The sequence below is a fragment of the Phascolarctos cinereus genome, unplaced genomic scaffold (genome assembly GCF_003287225.1).
Source record: "Phascolarctos cinereus isolate Bilbo 61053 unplaced genomic scaffold, phaCin_HiC Scaffold_5;HRSCAF=322, whole genome shotgun sequence".
NCBI lineage: Eukaryota > Metazoa > Chordata > Mammalia > Diprotodontia > Phascolarctidae > Phascolarctos > Phascolarctos cinereus.
The window spans coordinates 30,158,080-30,176,741 of NW_027555958.1; the positions used below are offsets into that span (position 1 = coordinate 30,158,080).

General features: G+C 45.0%; 1 protein-coding gene across 1 annotated transcript in view; it reads left to right on the plus strand.

The window, feature by feature from the left end:
* Positions 1 to 18,662, plus strand: part of SMG6 (SMG6 nonsense mediated mRNA decay factor) — a 172,480-nt gene that overhangs the window by 1,261 nt on the left and 152,557 nt on the right. The window contains 7 exon segments of the mRNA XM_021007027.2: positions 2,640 to 4,365; positions 4,719 to 4,911; positions 5,297 to 5,407; positions 6,366 to 6,472; positions 6,715 to 6,793; positions 10,341 to 10,451; positions 10,676 to 10,888. Coding sequence (XP_020862686.1) covers positions 2,640 to 4,365; positions 4,719 to 4,911; positions 5,297 to 5,407; positions 6,366 to 6,472; positions 6,715 to 6,793; positions 10,341 to 10,451; positions 10,676 to 10,888 — 2,540 coding nt within the window.

An 18,662-nucleotide genomic window follows, 5' to 3' on the forward strand; every position in this document is an offset into this window, starting at 1 on the left:
ACTGCCACTTGGGTGCCTGGGAGCCCCGAAGCAGCGCTTCCCAGGGTGGGGGCCACATAGGAAATGGCCTGTGGGCCTTTGCAGTTGGGTTCACTTGAACTAGTGTTTATTAAGTGTGTTTTACGTACAGGGCAGCGTCATTCTAGACATGGGGACTATGATCCCTGCTTTCCAGGGACTGGTTGTGTTTTATTAGGAAATAGAATATGTTAACAGAGGAGTCAAAACAAGATAATAGGAGGGAAAAAGCACTAACAACCAGGCATAGGGGCAGGATACCTGGAAAGAAGCTGGTGAGTCCTGAGATGGGGAGGGCGTCCTGGGCAGGCCAAAGAGTTGGGAGCTGGAAGTATGTGAGTTTAGAAGGATAAGTGCCGGGAGGGGGAGTAGTGTGGAGTGAGTCTGGAAAGATAGACTGGGGCCAGGTTGTGTGGGGCTTTAACTGATTATCTGAGGAAGAGGTCATTGGGAGCCACTGAAGCTTCTTGAGAAGGGGAGGGGTATGGTCAGATCTGGGCTTTTGGCAGCTCTGTGGAGGTTGAAAGCAGAGGAAGACTAGAAGCAGAGCAGTCAGAAGGCTAGTGCAGTAGTCCAGGAGAGTGACAAGATGAGGGCCTGAACCAGGGAGTAGCTCTGAGCAGAGAGAAGGGATCAAAGTTAGGAGATACAGAGGCAACATTAGTAACACGAGGGAGGGAGGGAGGAGGAAGAGCTGGGAATAATTCTGAAATTGTAAATGTGGCTGACTGGGTGGTTGTTTCTTCTTGTGTTTGAGATGACCATGGGACATCCAGGTGAAGTTATCTAGGGGACAGTTGGTGATGTGGGACTTGAGCACATGGATGTATAGATTGATACTTGAACCTGTGGAAGCCTGTGAAGCCAGGACGAAAGAAGAGCGGAGGAGGGAAAGGGCCCAGGACAGAGACTTCATGATTAGGCAGTGGCATGTGGACAGTGACCCAGCAGAGGGGACTCGGAAGGAGTGATCAGACATGGAACAGGAGGTGTGGGAGAGGACAGCGTCTTGAGCCCAGGGGAGAGAGAGAGCCACAGAAGAGGGGCTGGTCAGTGGTACCCAAAGTTGCAGAGAGTTCATGGAGAGCATGGATTGAGGAAGGCCCAGGGGTTTTGAGCAACAAAGAGATTTGGAGTGAAACAAAGGCTGTAAAATTGGGTTTCGTTGCTCACTGATTTGTCTGCATCTCTGCTTTGCAGTCTGAAAAGAATTTCTTCTTCCATCCTTCTTTGGGATGAACTGTGGGGGTTGTCCTTGAAAGTGATTTAATGGCCTTCTGCATTTGTTGCAGCAGCCCTGTTCTGTAATTCTTTTTATTCTAATGTTTTTCGGCAACAGAAATGCCTTTTTTCTAGTTCTGTTACTGTTTGAATGACTAATCAGTGGTCAATAGTTGGACTAAAACTCTGGAACTGACTGTTACTGTTCCAGGGCTGTCAGGATTAAGCGTGTCTAGAACAACTCTGCTGTTTCCGTAGCACCTTTCTTCTGAGTGCTGTATTAACACTCACACCTTCATGCCACATTTTCCATCAACATGGTTAATCATTTCAGGTAGTAACTTTCCCTTTTCACAGAGAGGGAAACAGAACTTCCAAAGGCTAAGTGACTTGCTGTGTAGACACGATAGTGAGTAGGTGGAGCCTGAGAGATGATCCCAAGAGTTAGGGCTCACCCGTGTCTGAGTTAGTTGCCATTTTTTTCCGTATACCAGCTCGGTGTTTGGAGAGCATGTCACAATCCTTCTGTCGTCTTCCAGGGAAAGCTTCCTTGCAGAACCTTTTCCTTCTCACATTCCATCGTCATGGCAGCAGCGGGTCTCAGTGTTCTAATGATGGGGGCTTGAGCACTATTTCCTTGGAATGGCTTTGCTGGCTGCTGTCAGGGAGTTGGTGAGCATGAGTGGAGGTGAAGAATGTGAAAGGAACTGCTTCCTGTTTTCTCCAATAGGAGGTGTGTGCTTGGTACCCAACATTTTTTCCCTCAAGTAGGGGATTATTATAGCTATACCATTGGTCTACAAGTTTAGAGACTGTGGGATCAGGAACTGGGTCTCTAGAGGAGACTGTGGCCTTTGGATTGCTATGTGCATATCCTTTTTCTCTTCCAAAATATTTTTTAGTAAAAATCACCCATCCCGCAACACTTGTGGTGTTTAACCACACCGAAGAGGCAAAGGGATAATGGCCTGGGATGACTCAGGGGGTTATATAGATAGAGAATATTGGTGAAGGGAAGCTTCAGAGAGCTTTTTGTTGGTTTGGAGTCCAGGAGAGCTGAAGGAGAGTTCTGGTAGTTCCAGAGTACAGCCTTTTCTCTTTTTCCTACTCTGAGTATAGGTAGCCCCAATACAGCTAGATTCTTTTCCTTGCCAGATGCTGAGCTCATGTGTAAACCCAAAATTTTAGCTCTTGTTTTGTTTCCATTTCAAAACACCTTCTGCTCCAGGGGCCTCTGGAGACCTTTCCTTCTCTGCTTGCCAATAGGAGCATTTGGGTGTGTAATCTTGCCCTGCTTTTCTGTTACATAATCACAGTCACACACACACACACACACACACACACGCACACACTCTCTCTCTTTCTCTCTTTCTCCCCTCCTTTTTACCCTCCCCCTACAGAAAACATGAAGGAGTTGAAGGAGCCCAGGCAGCGTAAAGATAACAGGCGCCCAGATCTGGAAATCTATAAGCCTGGTCTTTCCCGACTGAGGAACAAACCCAAAATCAGGGAACCTTCAGGGACTGAGGAATTCAGGGATGGAACTGCCAATGACAGAGATACCTCTGCTCTGGAAAATGGAACCCAGGCCACTCGAGATCTCTGCAAGGGGGTGAACAGCCAACAGCAGAATGGCCCTGCAGACACCGAAAGGAAAGAACCCTTCCAGGGACAGGAATCTTGTCCTAAAGCCTCAGGGCAAGGTGATCGGTCTCTCAGAATTATTAAGAGAACAAAGAAACCTGATTTACAGATCTATCAGCCTGGAAGACGCCTACAGATTGCAAGAGACCTGGCTGGCCGAGTAGAAGAGAATGAGGTCCTCAATCAGGTAGAGCAGCTCAAAGTTGAAGACAGTGAGCCTGAAAGGGACTCTGGGAAAGATGGTGTCAAGGCCAGGCCCTTCCGAGATGAGGCAGAGAAGAACCAGAAGGCCACCAAGGGAGACAAGGGCAAAAAGACTGAACGGGGGGAAGGGACGAGGAAGGTCAACGATGATGCACTCCAGGGCAAGCCTGGCTCTGCCAAGCGTTACTCACGGTCAGACAAGCGGAGGAATCGCTATCGCACTTGTAGCACCAGCTCGGCTGGGAGCAACAACAGCGTGGAGGGGACTGGGCTCACTGACGGAAGTCGGCGCCGGCGTCAGGATCGGGCCAGAGAGAGGCCTCGTCTGCAGAAGCAGGTGTCTGTGTCTTCTACTGACTCCCTGGATGAAGACAGAACTGATGAGCCAGACCTCCTAGGACCCCGGAGGAGCTCTGAGAGGAGGAAGCCTGTGGACAGAAGCTGGTCTTGCCATGGGGAGGGTGAGCAGAGAAGTGAAGGGAAGGAGAACAGGGGTGGCCTTCGAGTGACTTTTGATGCAGAGATCCTGAACAAGGATGTGTCCTTGGTGAAACTGACCAAGGAAGATGCGGATAGACTGAAGGCTGACAAGGGCTCAGGCAGCATGGGCAAGGCCCCTGAAAAGCAGGAGCTGCGAGGGCGTGGTCGGGGCATTCTGATCTTACCTGCCCACACAGCACTCTCGGTCAATACAACAGGATCTCCAGAATCTACACTTTTGGGATCAAAGCTTCTCTTTGGAGCTGGTGGTAAGGGATCTCGGAATCGGGGCCGGGGAGGCACTTCCCGGCGGCTGTGGGACCCAAACAATCCCGACCAGAAACCTGCTTTGAAGAACCAGACTCCTCAGCTTCACTTCCTGGATACTGATGATGAAGTCAGTCCCACTTCTTGGGGGGACTCACGCCAAGCCCAGTCATCTTACTATAAGTTTCAAAACTCTGACAATCCTTATTATTATCCTCGGGCACCCGGCCCTGGACCTCAATATCCCTACACAGGGTATGGCCCACTGCAGTATCCCCTAGGCCCTACAAATGGGGTGTATCCAGGGACTTACTACCCTGGCTACCCTGCTCCATCTGGGCAGTATGTGTGTGGCCCTCTTCCTGCCAGCTCCTTGAGTCCAGAAGAGATGGAGCAGCAGGTGAGGGACCTGCAGCAGCAGGAGCTCCATCGGCTTCTTCGAGTAGCTGACAACCAGGAACTGCAGCTCAGTAACCTGCTCTCCAGGGACCGGATCAGCCCCGAGGGCTTGGAGAAGATGGCCCAGCTCAGGTACGTGGAGGGGAGGGCTGCAGGTGGGCAGGAGCACACCCTGTGGGGAGAGGGAGCGAACTGAGCAGAGAATGTGTGCAGTCTGAAAAAAGATAAATGGCCATGTTCTACCTCCCTCCTGCCCCCTTTGAGGAAAAATGCACCTTTGAGTGAGTGTGACCTTCTGGAATAGAGAAAGGGAGGTGATCTTGTGTCAGCTGCTAAGTCTGCTGAAAATCCCCCTGCTTCGGCAGACTTGCCTTTGCTGGGTGCCAGGGTCTTGGGGCGGGCAGGGGGCTACAGAGGGAGCTTGCTAATTAGCAGAAAGGCCAGTGGCTGCTTCTGATCTCGCCATGTGACGTGCCCCATTTTAGAGCCGAGCTGGTGCAGCTTTATGAGCGCTGCCTTCTGCTGGATATTGAGTTCTCTGATCACCAGAATGTGGACCAGATCCTGTGGAAGAGTGCTTTCTACCAGGTCATCGAGAAGTTCAGGCAGCTGCTTAAGGATCCACATGCTGAGAACCCAGAGCAGATTCGGAACAGGCTGCTGGAGCTCCTGGATGAGGTGAGGGGGAGGCCCACAGAAGCACGCTGGGGGGGGTGGAAGCACACAAGGTGGGACTCTTTCCCTAGGCCTGGCTAGGACTGAGCTCACACCATTGTTGTGTGGTGTTGTTGTGGAGGTTCTGCCTGAGGCACGTTCACTATGTACATTGAGCGTGAAAGATACCCCCCTGTTTCCTAATTCTTGATGGCATGGTTTTCATGATGATGAAGCTTACAGTGGGTGGTAGGCTTGGACTTCCAGCTGACGCTCTGGGAATGCTGGCAGAGTAGCAGAATTTCGCATCTCTTGCCTTAGTTTCTCTCTTTAGACTTTGATGAGGAGTGTGGAGCTTAAGGTGTTTTCCCATCTTGTCACAGTTTCTTCACTCCTTCTCTCTCCTCAGGGCACTGGTTTCTTTGATAGCCTGCTTCAGAAGCTGCAGGTTACATACCAGTTTAAGCTAGAGGACTACATGGATGGTCTGGCCATTCGAAGCAAACCATTAAGGAAAATGGTAAGCTGATTCTCTTCCTCCCAGTGGAGGCTTTCATTCTCTCATGTAGACTCTGGACAGTTTCTGTATTGCCTTAATTACTTGCCATTTTGCCGTGTGATAGAGTAGCTGCTTTTCCTGGCTTTTCTTGAGCCAGGGAGGCCTGGGGTGGTGATAGGGGAGGGAAAGATTATAACTGGGGTGAGAAAAGGATAAAGAGAACAGAGTTTTTGGAGTTGTGCAGCAGGGGCAGTGGTTAGAGAGCTGGCGTCATAGTAGGGAAGACCTGGGTTTCAGTCCTACTTTAGGCACAGACTGGCTTTTGTGATCCTGGGCAGGTCACTTCGCTCCTGGAGGGTGCTGGTGGCATAGTGGAGAGAGCACTGGGCTTGGGGTCAGGAAGAATCAGAGGAGTCACTTAACCTTTGTCTGCCTCAGATTCCATATCTGTAAAGTGGGGCTGATAATGGCACCTACCTGGAAGGATTGTGTTGAAGATATTTGTAAAGTGCTCAGGATAGTGCCCTCACGTAATAGGTGCTTCATAAAGCCTCTTTCCTTTCTTCCTCTCCTTTGCCGTAGTCTCTCTAAGACTGTAAGCGGCAGCATAGATGCTGGTCTGCATTGTTAGAGGGAGTTTAACAATAAGGTCCTTGCTCTGCTCCCATCCTGTAAAAGGGGAATAGGAACACAAGTTGGCTGGATCTGTCCAAAAGTTTCTCTTAGGGGCCTTTGTCCAGCGTCATCCAGCCTGGTTTCTTCGAATAAGAAGACAGACTTCATTTCCTTGCTTCTTCCTCTATCCTTTTTTTCCTTTAGTGTTACTACTAAGTTGGGTGTTGTTTCTGTGTAAGTAAAGTGGCCTTGTTGTTCCATGGGTTGTCCGGGGTCCTCAGGTACCTTGTTGAGAACTTTATTTTGCTGCTGCTCTTAGAATTCACATATTTTCTCCAAATGTTTGCTGACTGTTTACTTGAAGGTGAAGTATGCATTAATCAGTGCCCAGCGGTGTATGATTTGTCAAGGAGACATTTCCAGGTACCGGGAGCAAGCCAATGACACAACCAACTATGGGAAAGCACGAAGGTACTTGTTCCTTGGTCCTTCTTGTTCCTCAAGTCTAGGTCTGGTCTGAGAACTGGCAGAAGCCTGCACTGCGTCGCATTCAGCCCAGTCCACGGACTTGTAGGGAGGTTCTGCTCTCCCGTCTTTGGCCTTTTGTGCCACAGTGCAGGCTCCTGGCTTGGTCGGGTGGGGAGAAAACAGTAACAGACTAGAAGAAAGCCCGTCTTTGACTAACGTGGGTTCTTGTCTCCTTTGCCTTTTAGCTGGTACCTGAAGGCTCAGCACATTGCTCCCAAGAATGGCCGGCCTTATAATCAGTTGGCCTTGTTGGCCGTGTATACGGTAAGCACACCAGTGTTTGGGGTAAAGGGTGTCCTAGTTCGTCACAGAGGGTAAAGTTCTAGCTTGGGACATCCACTGGGCTTATATCTGGCCGTAGCAGCGCTGACAATATTCACCTTTCCTTGCCACCTCTCTTCTTGTGCCTCCTCTCCTGAAACTGCTGTGGCCATCAGGTCAGAGGGAACTTCTAAAGGGCTAAGGATGAGAGTGAGTGAAGAAACTAGAATGGTGATTTCTTTTCTTTTCTGTTTTTTAAAAAATTGTTTTCTGAAGCTTAAATACACAATAAGAAAAGAAAAACGAAACATAAACTTAACTACTAAAACAAATAGAGAATAAGAAAAGAAAAAAAGCATTGCCATCTGCACAGCAGAACATAAGAGAGCATTCAAAATATACAGCAATACATTTCTGTTTCAAGAAAGCCTGTGTAATAAGTACTACACATTGTGTTATCTGTCCATCTTTGCTTCCTTTTAAGTTTTCTTTTGTAGAACAATGATTTTTAATCAGCTCAATGGCAGTAATGACCCTGAAATTTCCTACCCAGCCAAAAGCAGGTTGCAGCTGTAGTAATTTAGTAATTAGTATAGTTCACAAATGCGTGAACACAGTCCAGTCTGAGTTGTGAATCTCTCTTCTCTTCCTCTGGTTAACTGTACCAATCTAGTCTCTCTGCCTGCCCATGGCTGCATTTCTTTCTTGTCCGCCTTCCTTTTTCTTTCTTCTTCCCTTTCTTTGTTTGAGTGTGACCTTATATCTCTCTCAAAAAGATATCCAACACTCTGAAATGAATGTATGTTGCTTTCATGGTCTTTTCTTGAAAAAAGTTTCCTATCCTTAGTCCACGTAAACTTACTCAACCAGTTGAGTGTCCTTTCCTTATTTTTTTTTACCTCACGTCATTCACTGTCTTTCTTAGTCAAGTATTTTTGAGAACATATTATGTTATTATGTGTCTAACATTGTTGTAGGCGTTATAGGTACCGTGGGGGATACAAAGTAGCCCTGGGTGGCACTCTCCCCTTTCCCCCCTGCTCTTTTTGTTCTACACTGTCTCCCTTGATGATTGCATCAGCTCCCGTGATTTCAGTTATGGATGATTCCAAGATCTCTGTATGCAGCCTAAGTCTCTTTCCAGAGCTACAGTCAGGCATCACTATCTGCCTCCTGGACATCTCCAACCACATGTGCCGTAGGCATCTGAAACTCAGCACGTCCCAAAACGGCGTTCCTTGTCTTTGCCTCAAAACTCTCCCCTGTGTCGAACTTGTCTGTTACCATGGAGAGAGTTCTGTTGTCCTCCCAGTCCCCGATGGCACTGTCTGCCTGCCTTCTTCAACTCCTCCCTTTCACTCGCTCCACGTATCCACCCCATCTTGTTTTTACGCTCCCAACGTCTCCTGCAGACGGCCCCTTCTTTCCATTCGTGTAGCCACAGCCCTAGCTCAGGACCTCGTCACCTCACGCCCAGACTTCTGCACTGGCCTTCTCACTGGTCTTCCTGCCTCAGTGTTCTCTCCATGCTTCTTCCTCCTGTACTTGGCCACCAAAGTGATTTTTTTGTTTTTTGTTTTTTTTCCTCTCCTCTCACCTCCTTCCCTAAAACAAAAAAGAAAAATAAAAACCCTTCTCACAAACATGCAGAGCTAAGCAAAATAAAACATCACATTGGCCACGTCCAAAAACGTGTGTCTTCTATGTCTTTAATCTGTCACCTCTCTGTCAGGAGGGGTGGCAGATTTCATCACCAGGTCTTTGGTCAGTTGGTCACGTGTTGGTCAGAGTTCTTAAAGTCTTTAAAAGTTGTTTTCTCTTCACATTGTTCTTGTTATTGTGTACATGTTTCTACTGGTTCTCACTTTTCTCTGCTTCAGTTCATACAAGTCTTGTCAGGTTTCTCTGAAACCCTCACCTTCCTTATTTCTTATGGCACATTGGTGTTCCATCACATTTGTATATCATGATTTGTTCAGACATTCCCCACTTGCTGGACACGCCCTTGGTTTTCCAGTTCTTTGCTACCACAGAAAGAGCTGCTATAAGTATTTTTGTCAGTAAGGACCCTTTTCCTCTTTCTCTCATCCCTTTGCAGTAGACCTAACAGAGTCTGTCTGAGTTGAGTGACTTTTGGGGCAAAGACCCACATTGCTTTGCAGAGTGGTTGTGTCACTTCACAGCCCCACCATTGTTGTGCTTTTTCCCCCAGAACCCACCAACATTTATAATTTTTCTTTTTTGTCTTCTCTGCCAGTCTGATGAGGGTGGAACATCAGAGTGCTTTTATTTGCTTTTCCCTTGTTTTTAATGATTTGGAGCGTTTTTTCATATGGCAGTTGGTAACTTGGATACCTGCCTGTTTGACCATTTATCAGTTGAACAGTAGCTCTTCTTTTTATACGTGTGTGTCAGTTCTTTGTGTAGTTTGTAGATGAGGCTTTTATCAGAGAAACTTACTACAAATACATTTTTTCACTTAACTGTTTCACTAATGGTTTCAGCTACAATAGTTTTGTTTGTTAAAAATGTTTTAGTTTTATGTCGTCAAAATGGTCCGTTTTACCTTCTGTAATCCTCCCTGTCCCTTGCTTGGCCATGCCAAGGTGGTTTTTTGAAAAGCTTTAAGTCTAGCCACGTCATCCCTCTGTTCACTGAATGCAGTGGGTCTCCCTGTTGTATCCAGGAGCAAATAGAAACTCCTCTTTTTAAATCTGTAACTTGGCTTCACATTCCCGCATTCAGCTACCCTGGCCTCGTGGTAGGTCCTTAAACACAGAGCTCCGTCTCCCATCTCCATGTCCTTACACTGGCTGTCTCCCTTGTGTGGAACACTTGGCCCCCTCATCTGCACCCCTGAATTGGCCTGGCTTCCTTCAACACTTAGGTCAGGTCCCAACTTCCCCCAGCCCCCAAGCTGCTAATGCCTTACATGTTTTCTCTCCTCACTAGAATGTATGCTCCTTGAGGATAGGGATTGTTTCTGCCTTTCTTTGTACCTCCAGCACTTAGCACAGTGCCTGGCACATAGTAAACATTTCATAAATACAGTCCCTGCCAATCAATTTACAGTCTAGTTGGTGATATAAAATGCACATACACATTGGAATTATTTAACTAACAGTATGATGCGTTGATGTAAGTGCAAAGATGAGTTGCAGGGACCACAAAGCATTGTGGCTTTAGAGGAGGAAGAAATAGACATGGGCTGGAGACTTTATGGAGGAATTTGGAAAACAAGGTTTGAAGAAGTGTTTGGGTGGTGAAGACAAGGGGATGGTGGTCTGCATGGCTGCAGAGGCCAGGGGTAGGAATGGGTGGGGCTTGTTCCAAAGACCAGGAAAAGTCTGGGCTGCTTCTCTTCCTCTCCCCTTCCTTTTCTCCTGTAGTTCTTGGGGAATTGTGAATATGCCCATTTTTATGTCAGCATAGCCTAATTTTCCCTTTCATGATTTTAGGAAGGCTAGGAAAGCTGCCTGGGATCTCTGGGCCACACTGCCTCAGGCTGGGCTTTGGGAGGGACCTGAGAATCTCTGCTTTGTTTTGACAGAGGAGGAAGCTGGACGCTGTGTACTATTACATGCGCAGTTTAGCTGCCAGCAACCCTATCCTTACAGCAAAGGAGAGCCTCATGAGCTTGTTTGAAGAGACCAAGCGAAAGGTGAGTGGGCTGTGGACCTCCAAGGAGAGCCCCACCGGCCTTGGGCCCTGTGAAGAGTGAATCGCCTGGCTGTCTGACCAGGTCTGCCATGATAGCCGGTTCACAGAATGAATAGCTTTGAAGGGGCCAAGCCATTTTGCCACTAGGGGATGCCTTACCTTTCTTACTCCCTCTCTTAGCTAGGCCTTAGGGGAGTCTAAGTGTGTGTATGTGTGTGCATGCAGGCAGAACAGATGGAGAAAAAACAGCACGAAGAGCTGGAGCTAAGCCCTAACCGATGGAGGAAAGGCAGGAGGTCAACTTTCCGGCACATTGGTGACGACACGACCCGCCTGGAGATCTGGATTCACCCCTCTCACTCCCGATCTTCCCAGGGCACTGAGTCCGGGAAGGATTCTGAGCAGGAGAACGGCCTTAGCAGCTTAAGCCCCAGTGATGTGAGTACCAGCGGCTGGCCTCGTCAGCTGAAAAGTGGCCTGTCTCGTCTGTTGTGTGCTCACTAGAGTGTGGGCTGGCTCCGTTTTCTACCCAGCATGAGGAAGTGAGGGACTTCATGGTCCTCTGCTCTTTGCTGTGCCCTGGCTTCCTTTCTTACAGCTGTGCCCCCCTCTCTCTCACCACTTGGTGGCACTGTATGACCTCAGAAAGAGGCTGATTCGAATTCTCTTGATTTTGATGCCCTGACTGTGAGAAGAGCTATTTTTGATGCTGTAGATTAGTGTGGTCTGTTGTGGGTTTCCGTATTCCTATCCTTAATCTTGTTGCCTCACTATGATTGAGACTAGAGCAGTTTGCAGCTGGACCTCTGGGAGGTGGCTAAGCTAGCTTACCTTTGGCCTCTTTGGGGTTTCCTTCCATGTCTTGGGGGCTGGAGATTTGACTGTGTCCTGGAGGTCAGAAGAAATCTATCGCTTCCAGGACATAGTTGTCAAAACAGAAGTTTCCTTTCTTATAGCTCATCCTCTTGATAGGACTTTTTCCTTTTTGGTTTGGAAACTTCACTTCAATTTTATATGCCTTTTTGGTCTTCAGTAGCTAGTTCTCTGTATGATTTTGAAAATAACCATCACTGCTAGGTGAACCTTTAAACTTGACTTGTGCCCATGGGGCTGATTTCAGCTACACAGTGCTTTGGTACGTTTGCTGTTGTTCCTTCTTGTTCAGCTTGGTGGCAACTGTAAACTTTTCATTGGCAGCCTGTTTGCATATATTTCAGGGGTTCCATGAATTCATTGATATGAGGGCAGTGTTTGTCAGTGGCCATCGTAATGTGATACCTCATTCTGTGTGATTCTAGTTGCGGTTCATCCATGAATTCTCTAGAGAGGATCTGCCAGTGTGCCGTTGGCCACCGCTTTCTCATGCGCTTTACTTTTCCTGAGTGTGAATGCCCCACTTGGGCCTCTGTCCATCTGTGCTGTACTTTTGCCCTAGGACTGGCCCGCCTCATTTCCTAGGGTACATTTATTTCCTGGATTCTTTTCCTTGGTCTGCTCCTAGGTGCATTTCTCCTGTGCCGTTTAGGTCACTTACAGTTTTGATTTTTATGAAGGTTATGGTTTTCCACGATTTGAAATTGTACAGCACCCCTGGGATACTTTAAAGACTGGGCTTTTTGAATTAGGGAGTAGCATGGAATTGTTGAAAGCATGACATGGCCTCTCAAATGCAAGGGAACCCACTCACTTTTCTCTCATCAGTCATGGGCTCAGCCTGTCTGTGTAATACTTGTCCAGGTTCTGCGTGGTGATGAGCTTACTGGGTGGGACGGGTGGGGGGCAGGGCAGTCTGCCATAGCAGCTCCTCCTCTAGGCAATATGCATTTTTCACCTTTTTTTTTTCTGGTATGGATTATTTTCCCTTTGGGATATTGGGGTATAGATATTTTCTTTTGAGTGGCTTTGAATCATGTTAAGGAAAGTGGGAAAGTCGAGCTTGATGCAATCAATGGTGTCATATACCTACAGAAGCGTCAGGTGGAAGACTTTATCCATTTATAGGGAATCTCTTTTCCATTGGACATCTTCTATGACACTGGCAAAAAACCTTCGGTGGATACGTGTCCCTGTTTTATACTTTGCTCAGTATTCGTAATTAAGAACTCATTGAATAGGGTTACCTCTGGTTTCATTAATTAAGGAACCTTTTTTTTTTTTTTTTTGGTTTTTAGGCAGTGGGGTTAAGTGACTTGCCCAGGGTCACACAGCTAGTGAGTGTTATGTGTCTGAGGCCAGATTTCAACTCAGGTCCTCCTGAATCCAGGGCTGATGCTGTATGCACTGTGCCACCTAGTTGCCCCCACCTTATATTTTCTTAATATGCATAAGAGAGAGCCTGTAAGGCACAGGCTCTTAACCTATCACGGAAGCAGTAAGTATGAGCTTGGACAGACTTTTTGTTTTACCAAGTCAAATTTTTTTGTAATCAATAAACAAAACACCATCATATCTTTATACTTTTCAGTCCAGCTGTTTTTTAAAACCTTGCCTTTTCCCTTTTCATAGTTTCATTGAGAATATCCCCAGTAATTATAAAGATAATTCTTAAAGATTTTATTGGGGCAGCTAGGTGGCACAGTGAATAAAGCTCTGGCCTTGGGGTCAGGAAGACCTGAGTTCAAGTGTGACCTCAGACACTTGACATTTACTAGCTGTGTGACCTTGGGCAAGTCACTTAACCCCGATTGCCTAGCCAAAAAAAAAAGACTTTATCAAGTTGAGAGAGTAGGTATATGGATTGATGGGTGTTGTCCTCTTTATTACCTTTAAAGAAAATTACAGACGTCCTCTAATCACCATATTTTCTATAATTACTGATTTTTATTACTCTTTTTTTTCATAATAAGGTGATGCCTGATTCTCCTTCTGCACCCCATTTTTGAGATATCTTGGGTGGGGAGAATCCAAATAGGGTTATAGCTCAGAGAACAGTCAAACATACCTCTTTCCTCTTGGCAGGAAGGTGGGGGATTATGACTTGGTCATTGGATCAGTTTTTTTATTGTGAGGGAGGCTTCATCTCTGGGGAAGAAGGGCCTGGGGGAAGGCATATTCAGAAGCGATGGTGCCCTGAGAACAAAGACATCAATAGAATAAACATGAATAAAATGTGTGCTCTGTCCAGCGGAGAAGTCCTCTCCGTTTGGTTGGGCTAGTGGTGGTGTTGGTTTTGTTGTTCACTGGTATCCAAGGCCTCGTGGCCCTGTGGGTACCCTAGCCTGCCAGGCCCTTCTGTCCTCTACTGTCTCCCAAAGTCTGTCCAGGCTCATACTTACTGCTTCCATGACACTGTCTATCCATCTCATCCTCTGCCATCCCCTTCTCCTTTTGCCTTCATTCTCTCCCAACATAAGGATCTTTTCTCATGAGTCCCATCTTCTCATTATGTGGCCAAAGTATTTAAGCTTGAACTTCAGTATTTGACCTTCCAGTGAACAACCTGAATTAATTTCTTTAAGTATTGACTGATTTGGCCTCTTAGTTGTCCAAGGGACTCTCAAAAGTCTTCTCCAACACCACAGTTTGGAAGCATTGATTCTGTGGTGCTCAGCTTTCCTTATAGTCCAACTCTCACAATCATACGTTGCTACTGGAAACACCATAAGTTTGACTGTACGGACCTTTGTTGGCAAGGAGATGTCTCTGCTTTTTAGTAGCTATCCAGATTTGCCATAGCTTTCCTTCCAAGGAGCGTGCATCTCCTAATTTCGTAGCTGCAGTTGCTGTCTGCAGTGATCTTTGAGCCCAAGAATATAAAATCTGACACTGCTTCCATTTCTTCTCCCTGTATTTGCCAGGAAGTGGTGGGACCAGTTGCTGAAATCGTCTGTCATTTTTGAGATTATACAGTGTTTTTCTCACTCTATTCTTGACTGTGAGGGCTATTCCATTTTTTTAAAGGGATTCTTGGCCACAGTGCTATATATAGTGATCACCTGAATTAAATTCACCCATTCTCATTCATTTGAGTTCACGGACACCCAGGATGTCAGTGTTTATCTTTCCATCTCCTGTTTGACCCCATCCGACTTACCTTGATTCACAGATCTAACATTTCAGGTTCTTATGCAATATTGAATTTTATAGCATCAGACTTGCCTTTCATTACCAGATATATGTGCAGCTGAGCTTCTTTTTCTGACTTTGGACCAGCCACTTCATCAGTACTGGACCTGCTTATAGTTATCCTCCGCTCTTCCTCAATAGTGTATTGGACACCTGAGGGGCTCATCTCTTATCATTTTAGTACTGTCTGTGGGGTTTTCTTGACAAAGACTCTGGAGTGGTTTGCTGTTTCCTCCTCCAATGGATCGCCTTTTGTTAGAACTCTCCACTATGACCTGTTCGTCTTGGGTAACTCTACATAACATAGCTCATAGTTTCGTTGATCTGTGCAAGCCCCTCTGCCACAAGAAGGCAGTGATCCAGGAGGGGTTAGTTTAGCTACTTTACGTATTTTTTAAAATGCATTTTATACATTAAAAAAGTATAGATACTTTTGTGTATTTTTTGAGTTTAGCTGCTTTAAGGCATACTGGTTTGATCTAGCTACTTTCTCTGACTTCCTTTTAGGCTCATAGATTGAGTGCAAGAAGCACCTAGTACAGCCCACCTCTCGATTTTATGGGTGAGGACACTAAAGGACCTGAAGAATCTTAAGTGATGTGTCCACAGCCTCCCAGAGAGTTAGGTAGAGAGCTGGCCTTGAGCTTGGACCCTCTGCCTTCAGGTCCAGCCTGCTTTCCTTTACTGGATTATGCTGTCTCATATCTTCTTCAGTGCCATTTCTACTTTGCTGTGCAGCACATTGGGTATGGAGGTGTTAGATCTCCAATGCAGAGATGTCATTGGCAGTCAATGATTGAGAAATTAGATCTGCTCAGTATCACATCCATTTCTTCTCCTTCCCTTAGTTTTTTCTTGGGATTGATCTGGCTTAATTGAGTCTCATGTCAAACTTTCTGCAAATTTGTTTTCTCCTTCGCTGTACCCCTTTATTTTGTGATGTGATGTTAATCTTCTGCCTATATTTACTGTAGTATTTTACACTTGAGTTTTTAATTCTATGAGCAGGTATTGTCTGTGACTGCCACATTTCTCCACTTGACAAAGAAATCAAATGTTTGCCTGCTAAGGTGATCTCTACTCTCTTGGTCACCTCCTTGTGGTTTGCCATACACTGCTGTATGTTGGTTCATCTTTTATAGGAAATGGTAATGATCAAGTTCAGTGACTTGACATTTTTCTGTCTCCAGATTTTGGCACCATTTGCTTTTTTAAATAACTGTTCTTGAAAGTATTATAATGGTATGCTTTATCTATTTCTTCCCTTTATCCTTACTTCTAACTTCATGTCGATTTAACCTTTGCCTTTACTAGTGAATTATCTGAATACATACCAATAGCTCATTTAGACACCGTTCCCCATTAGTAACCAGTCATTTGCCGTTAAGATACAGTTAATTTTTTTGTGGTGTTGTTTATCGCTTGTCATGCCTGGCAGTCTTGCTTTTTCTTTGAAAACAATAGCCATGATAAAACAGATCTGAGGTATCCACGTGATATACAGGACTTTGTTCTTGTTTATATTTTAAGCCTGAATTTTGTTTTCCAACATTTATTTTGCCATTTTCCCCTGTGTCTGCTTTTGCATTGAGTATCAAGATATACATTAACTTGGTTTGGAAAATCTCGTCCAGTTCTTTGTAGAATGGCCCTATTTATCCTCTGCAACAGATGTTAGTGGGATCATACGCTCACAGATCTAGAGTTGAAAGGGACCTTAGAAATCACCCAGTCCAACATCAATATGTTACAGAGCAATCAGTAAGTAAGCATTTATGAAGCTCTTACTGTATGCCAGCAAACTTGAGACCCAGCAGAGTTAAATGACTTCATGCTGGTGCCTTCCCCCTGTTGATTATCTCCTCTTTATCCTTGATCTTGTTTGTACGTAGTTGTTGGCATATTTTTCTCCCCAGGGACTCTTTTGCCTTCTTTGAATCCAGAGGGCTTGGCGCAGTGCCTTGAATGTAGTAGATCCTTAATAAATGCTTATTTAGTAACTAACTGGCCCGCTCGACATCAAACAGGTAGAAAGACGCAAAGTTGGGATTGGAACTTGGATCCAGTGACTTCAAATATAGTAATAATCTTTCTGTTACCCCACACTATCTTGTGGGTATGAATCACAGTTATCTTGGAACACAAGATAAAACCGTGTCTACCATCTTCTTTATAGATTCTATTATAAGGAGGAAATAAACCATGATTTCATTTAGCTTTAATTTCCTTGTATCTCCTAATTTTGTGTATTTTTTTTTTTAGTTTTAAGGATTTATTGTTGCCTTTTATTTTTACATAACAGTCATTACAGGAAAAAATCCAAACCCTTCTGTTGGTTAAGCCTCTTCCTTTTTAACAAAGAAACAATTGAGTCAAATCCAATTAATACAGCAGTCATTCCTGAAAACTTTCTGCACTTAGTCACCCATGTCTCCACAGGGAGGAGGAAAGTGTGGCTCATTTTCTTTTTAATGTGGCCAAGATTATTATTTACAATTAACCAAAATTTGATTGTCTCTCAGGTTTTGTTTACTTTATTGTAGTCGTTTTGTGTATTTTTCTCTTGATTTTGCTTCCTTTACAGTAGGTTGTATAAGTCATCTGTGGCTTCTCTGAATTTCTCCTGTGTTGTTTTTTGCATCGCACTTAGTATTCACTTCTGTTCTAAGATCATACTTTGTTTAGCCACTCCCTCTTGATGGTTGGTCACTTTGCTTCCAGTTGGTTACGGCTACCCAGAGTGCTGAAATGTATGGTTTGGTAGGCACACAACTTTTCTTTCTGTGTTTAACAGACTTAGGAGACACATCTTGCAGTATTGAGCTTGCTGGGACAAAAGGTATGAAAAGTTTAGTCATTTTTTTACACCTTATTTATTTTCTGTAATGGTTGGACCACTAATAGTATATTACATTCCCTTCCTTCCTATAACCCCACCAACTGTTTCTGTCTTTTGCCATTTGTTTCCTATCTGATGGGTCTTAGAATATTATCAACTAATTTCATTTGTAGCAAAGAATATTGATGTTGATATCCTTTAGTCCTTGCACTAATATGTCACCTGTTTGATCATTGGAAAAACATTTCACTTTTAGAGTACCAACAGTGAAATTGATGTTCCTAGATTTAAAATGGTATGATTCCTTGAATACTCTGTTCCCTCTTATTTTAAAAAAATCATTTATTTAAAAAAATTTTTTTAACATTCATTTTTAAAAATTTTAAATTCCCATTTCTCTCCCTCCGGCCATCTGCCCCCCACCCATTGAAAAGGCAAACAATATGATAGCAATGACACATGTGAAGTCATGCAGAACATGTTTTCAGTTAGCCATGTTGCAAACAACACCAACAGCAAGAATTATAAAGACAGTGAAAAAATTATGCTTTGGTTTGAACTCAGAAGTCATCAGTTCTGTCTTTGGAGGTAGATAGTATTTTTCATTGTATGTTCTTCAGAACTGTCTTAGATGATTGTGTTGATCAGAGTAGTTAAGTCACTTTGCATCAGTTCACTTAAGTCTTTGTGGGTTTTCTGAAACCATTTCACTCGTCATTTCTTATAGCCCAGCAGTATTTCATCACAGTCATAGACTGCAACTTGTTCAGCCATCCACCAACTGGTGGGCCTCCCCTCGGTTTCCAATTCTTTGCCACCAGAAAAGATCTGCTATCAATATTTTTGTACATGTGGATCCCTTTCCCTTTTCTTTGATCTCTTTGGGACGCAGACCTAGCAGTGCTCTTGCTGGGTCAAAGGGCAGACATAGCAAAATAGCTTTATTTTGCCTCCTTTTCTGCTGCTTCACCATTGTCACTGCAGAAGCAGAAAGGCACCACCTGGCACCAAAGGCCATTTTATATTTGTGTAGATTTTGTTTTGTTAGTTGCTGTGGCCAAAATTCGGATCTTCTAGCAGCCAGCCTACTTGGGAAGAACCTCTCCATATTTAGCTAGATCGGTCCTCAGATAGCAGACGGTCTATTTTGGGGGCCTCTGTTTGAGGCCTTTCCACATGAGAGAATCTTGTTCTACCAAGAGCTTGTTCTCTGCTGGCAATTCTTACATTTGTTTGAATAAGAACAGCTAAATTGTCCTAGTATATTAGATCCGTTGGCAGCATGGCATGTCTGTCTGTGACAGTGGC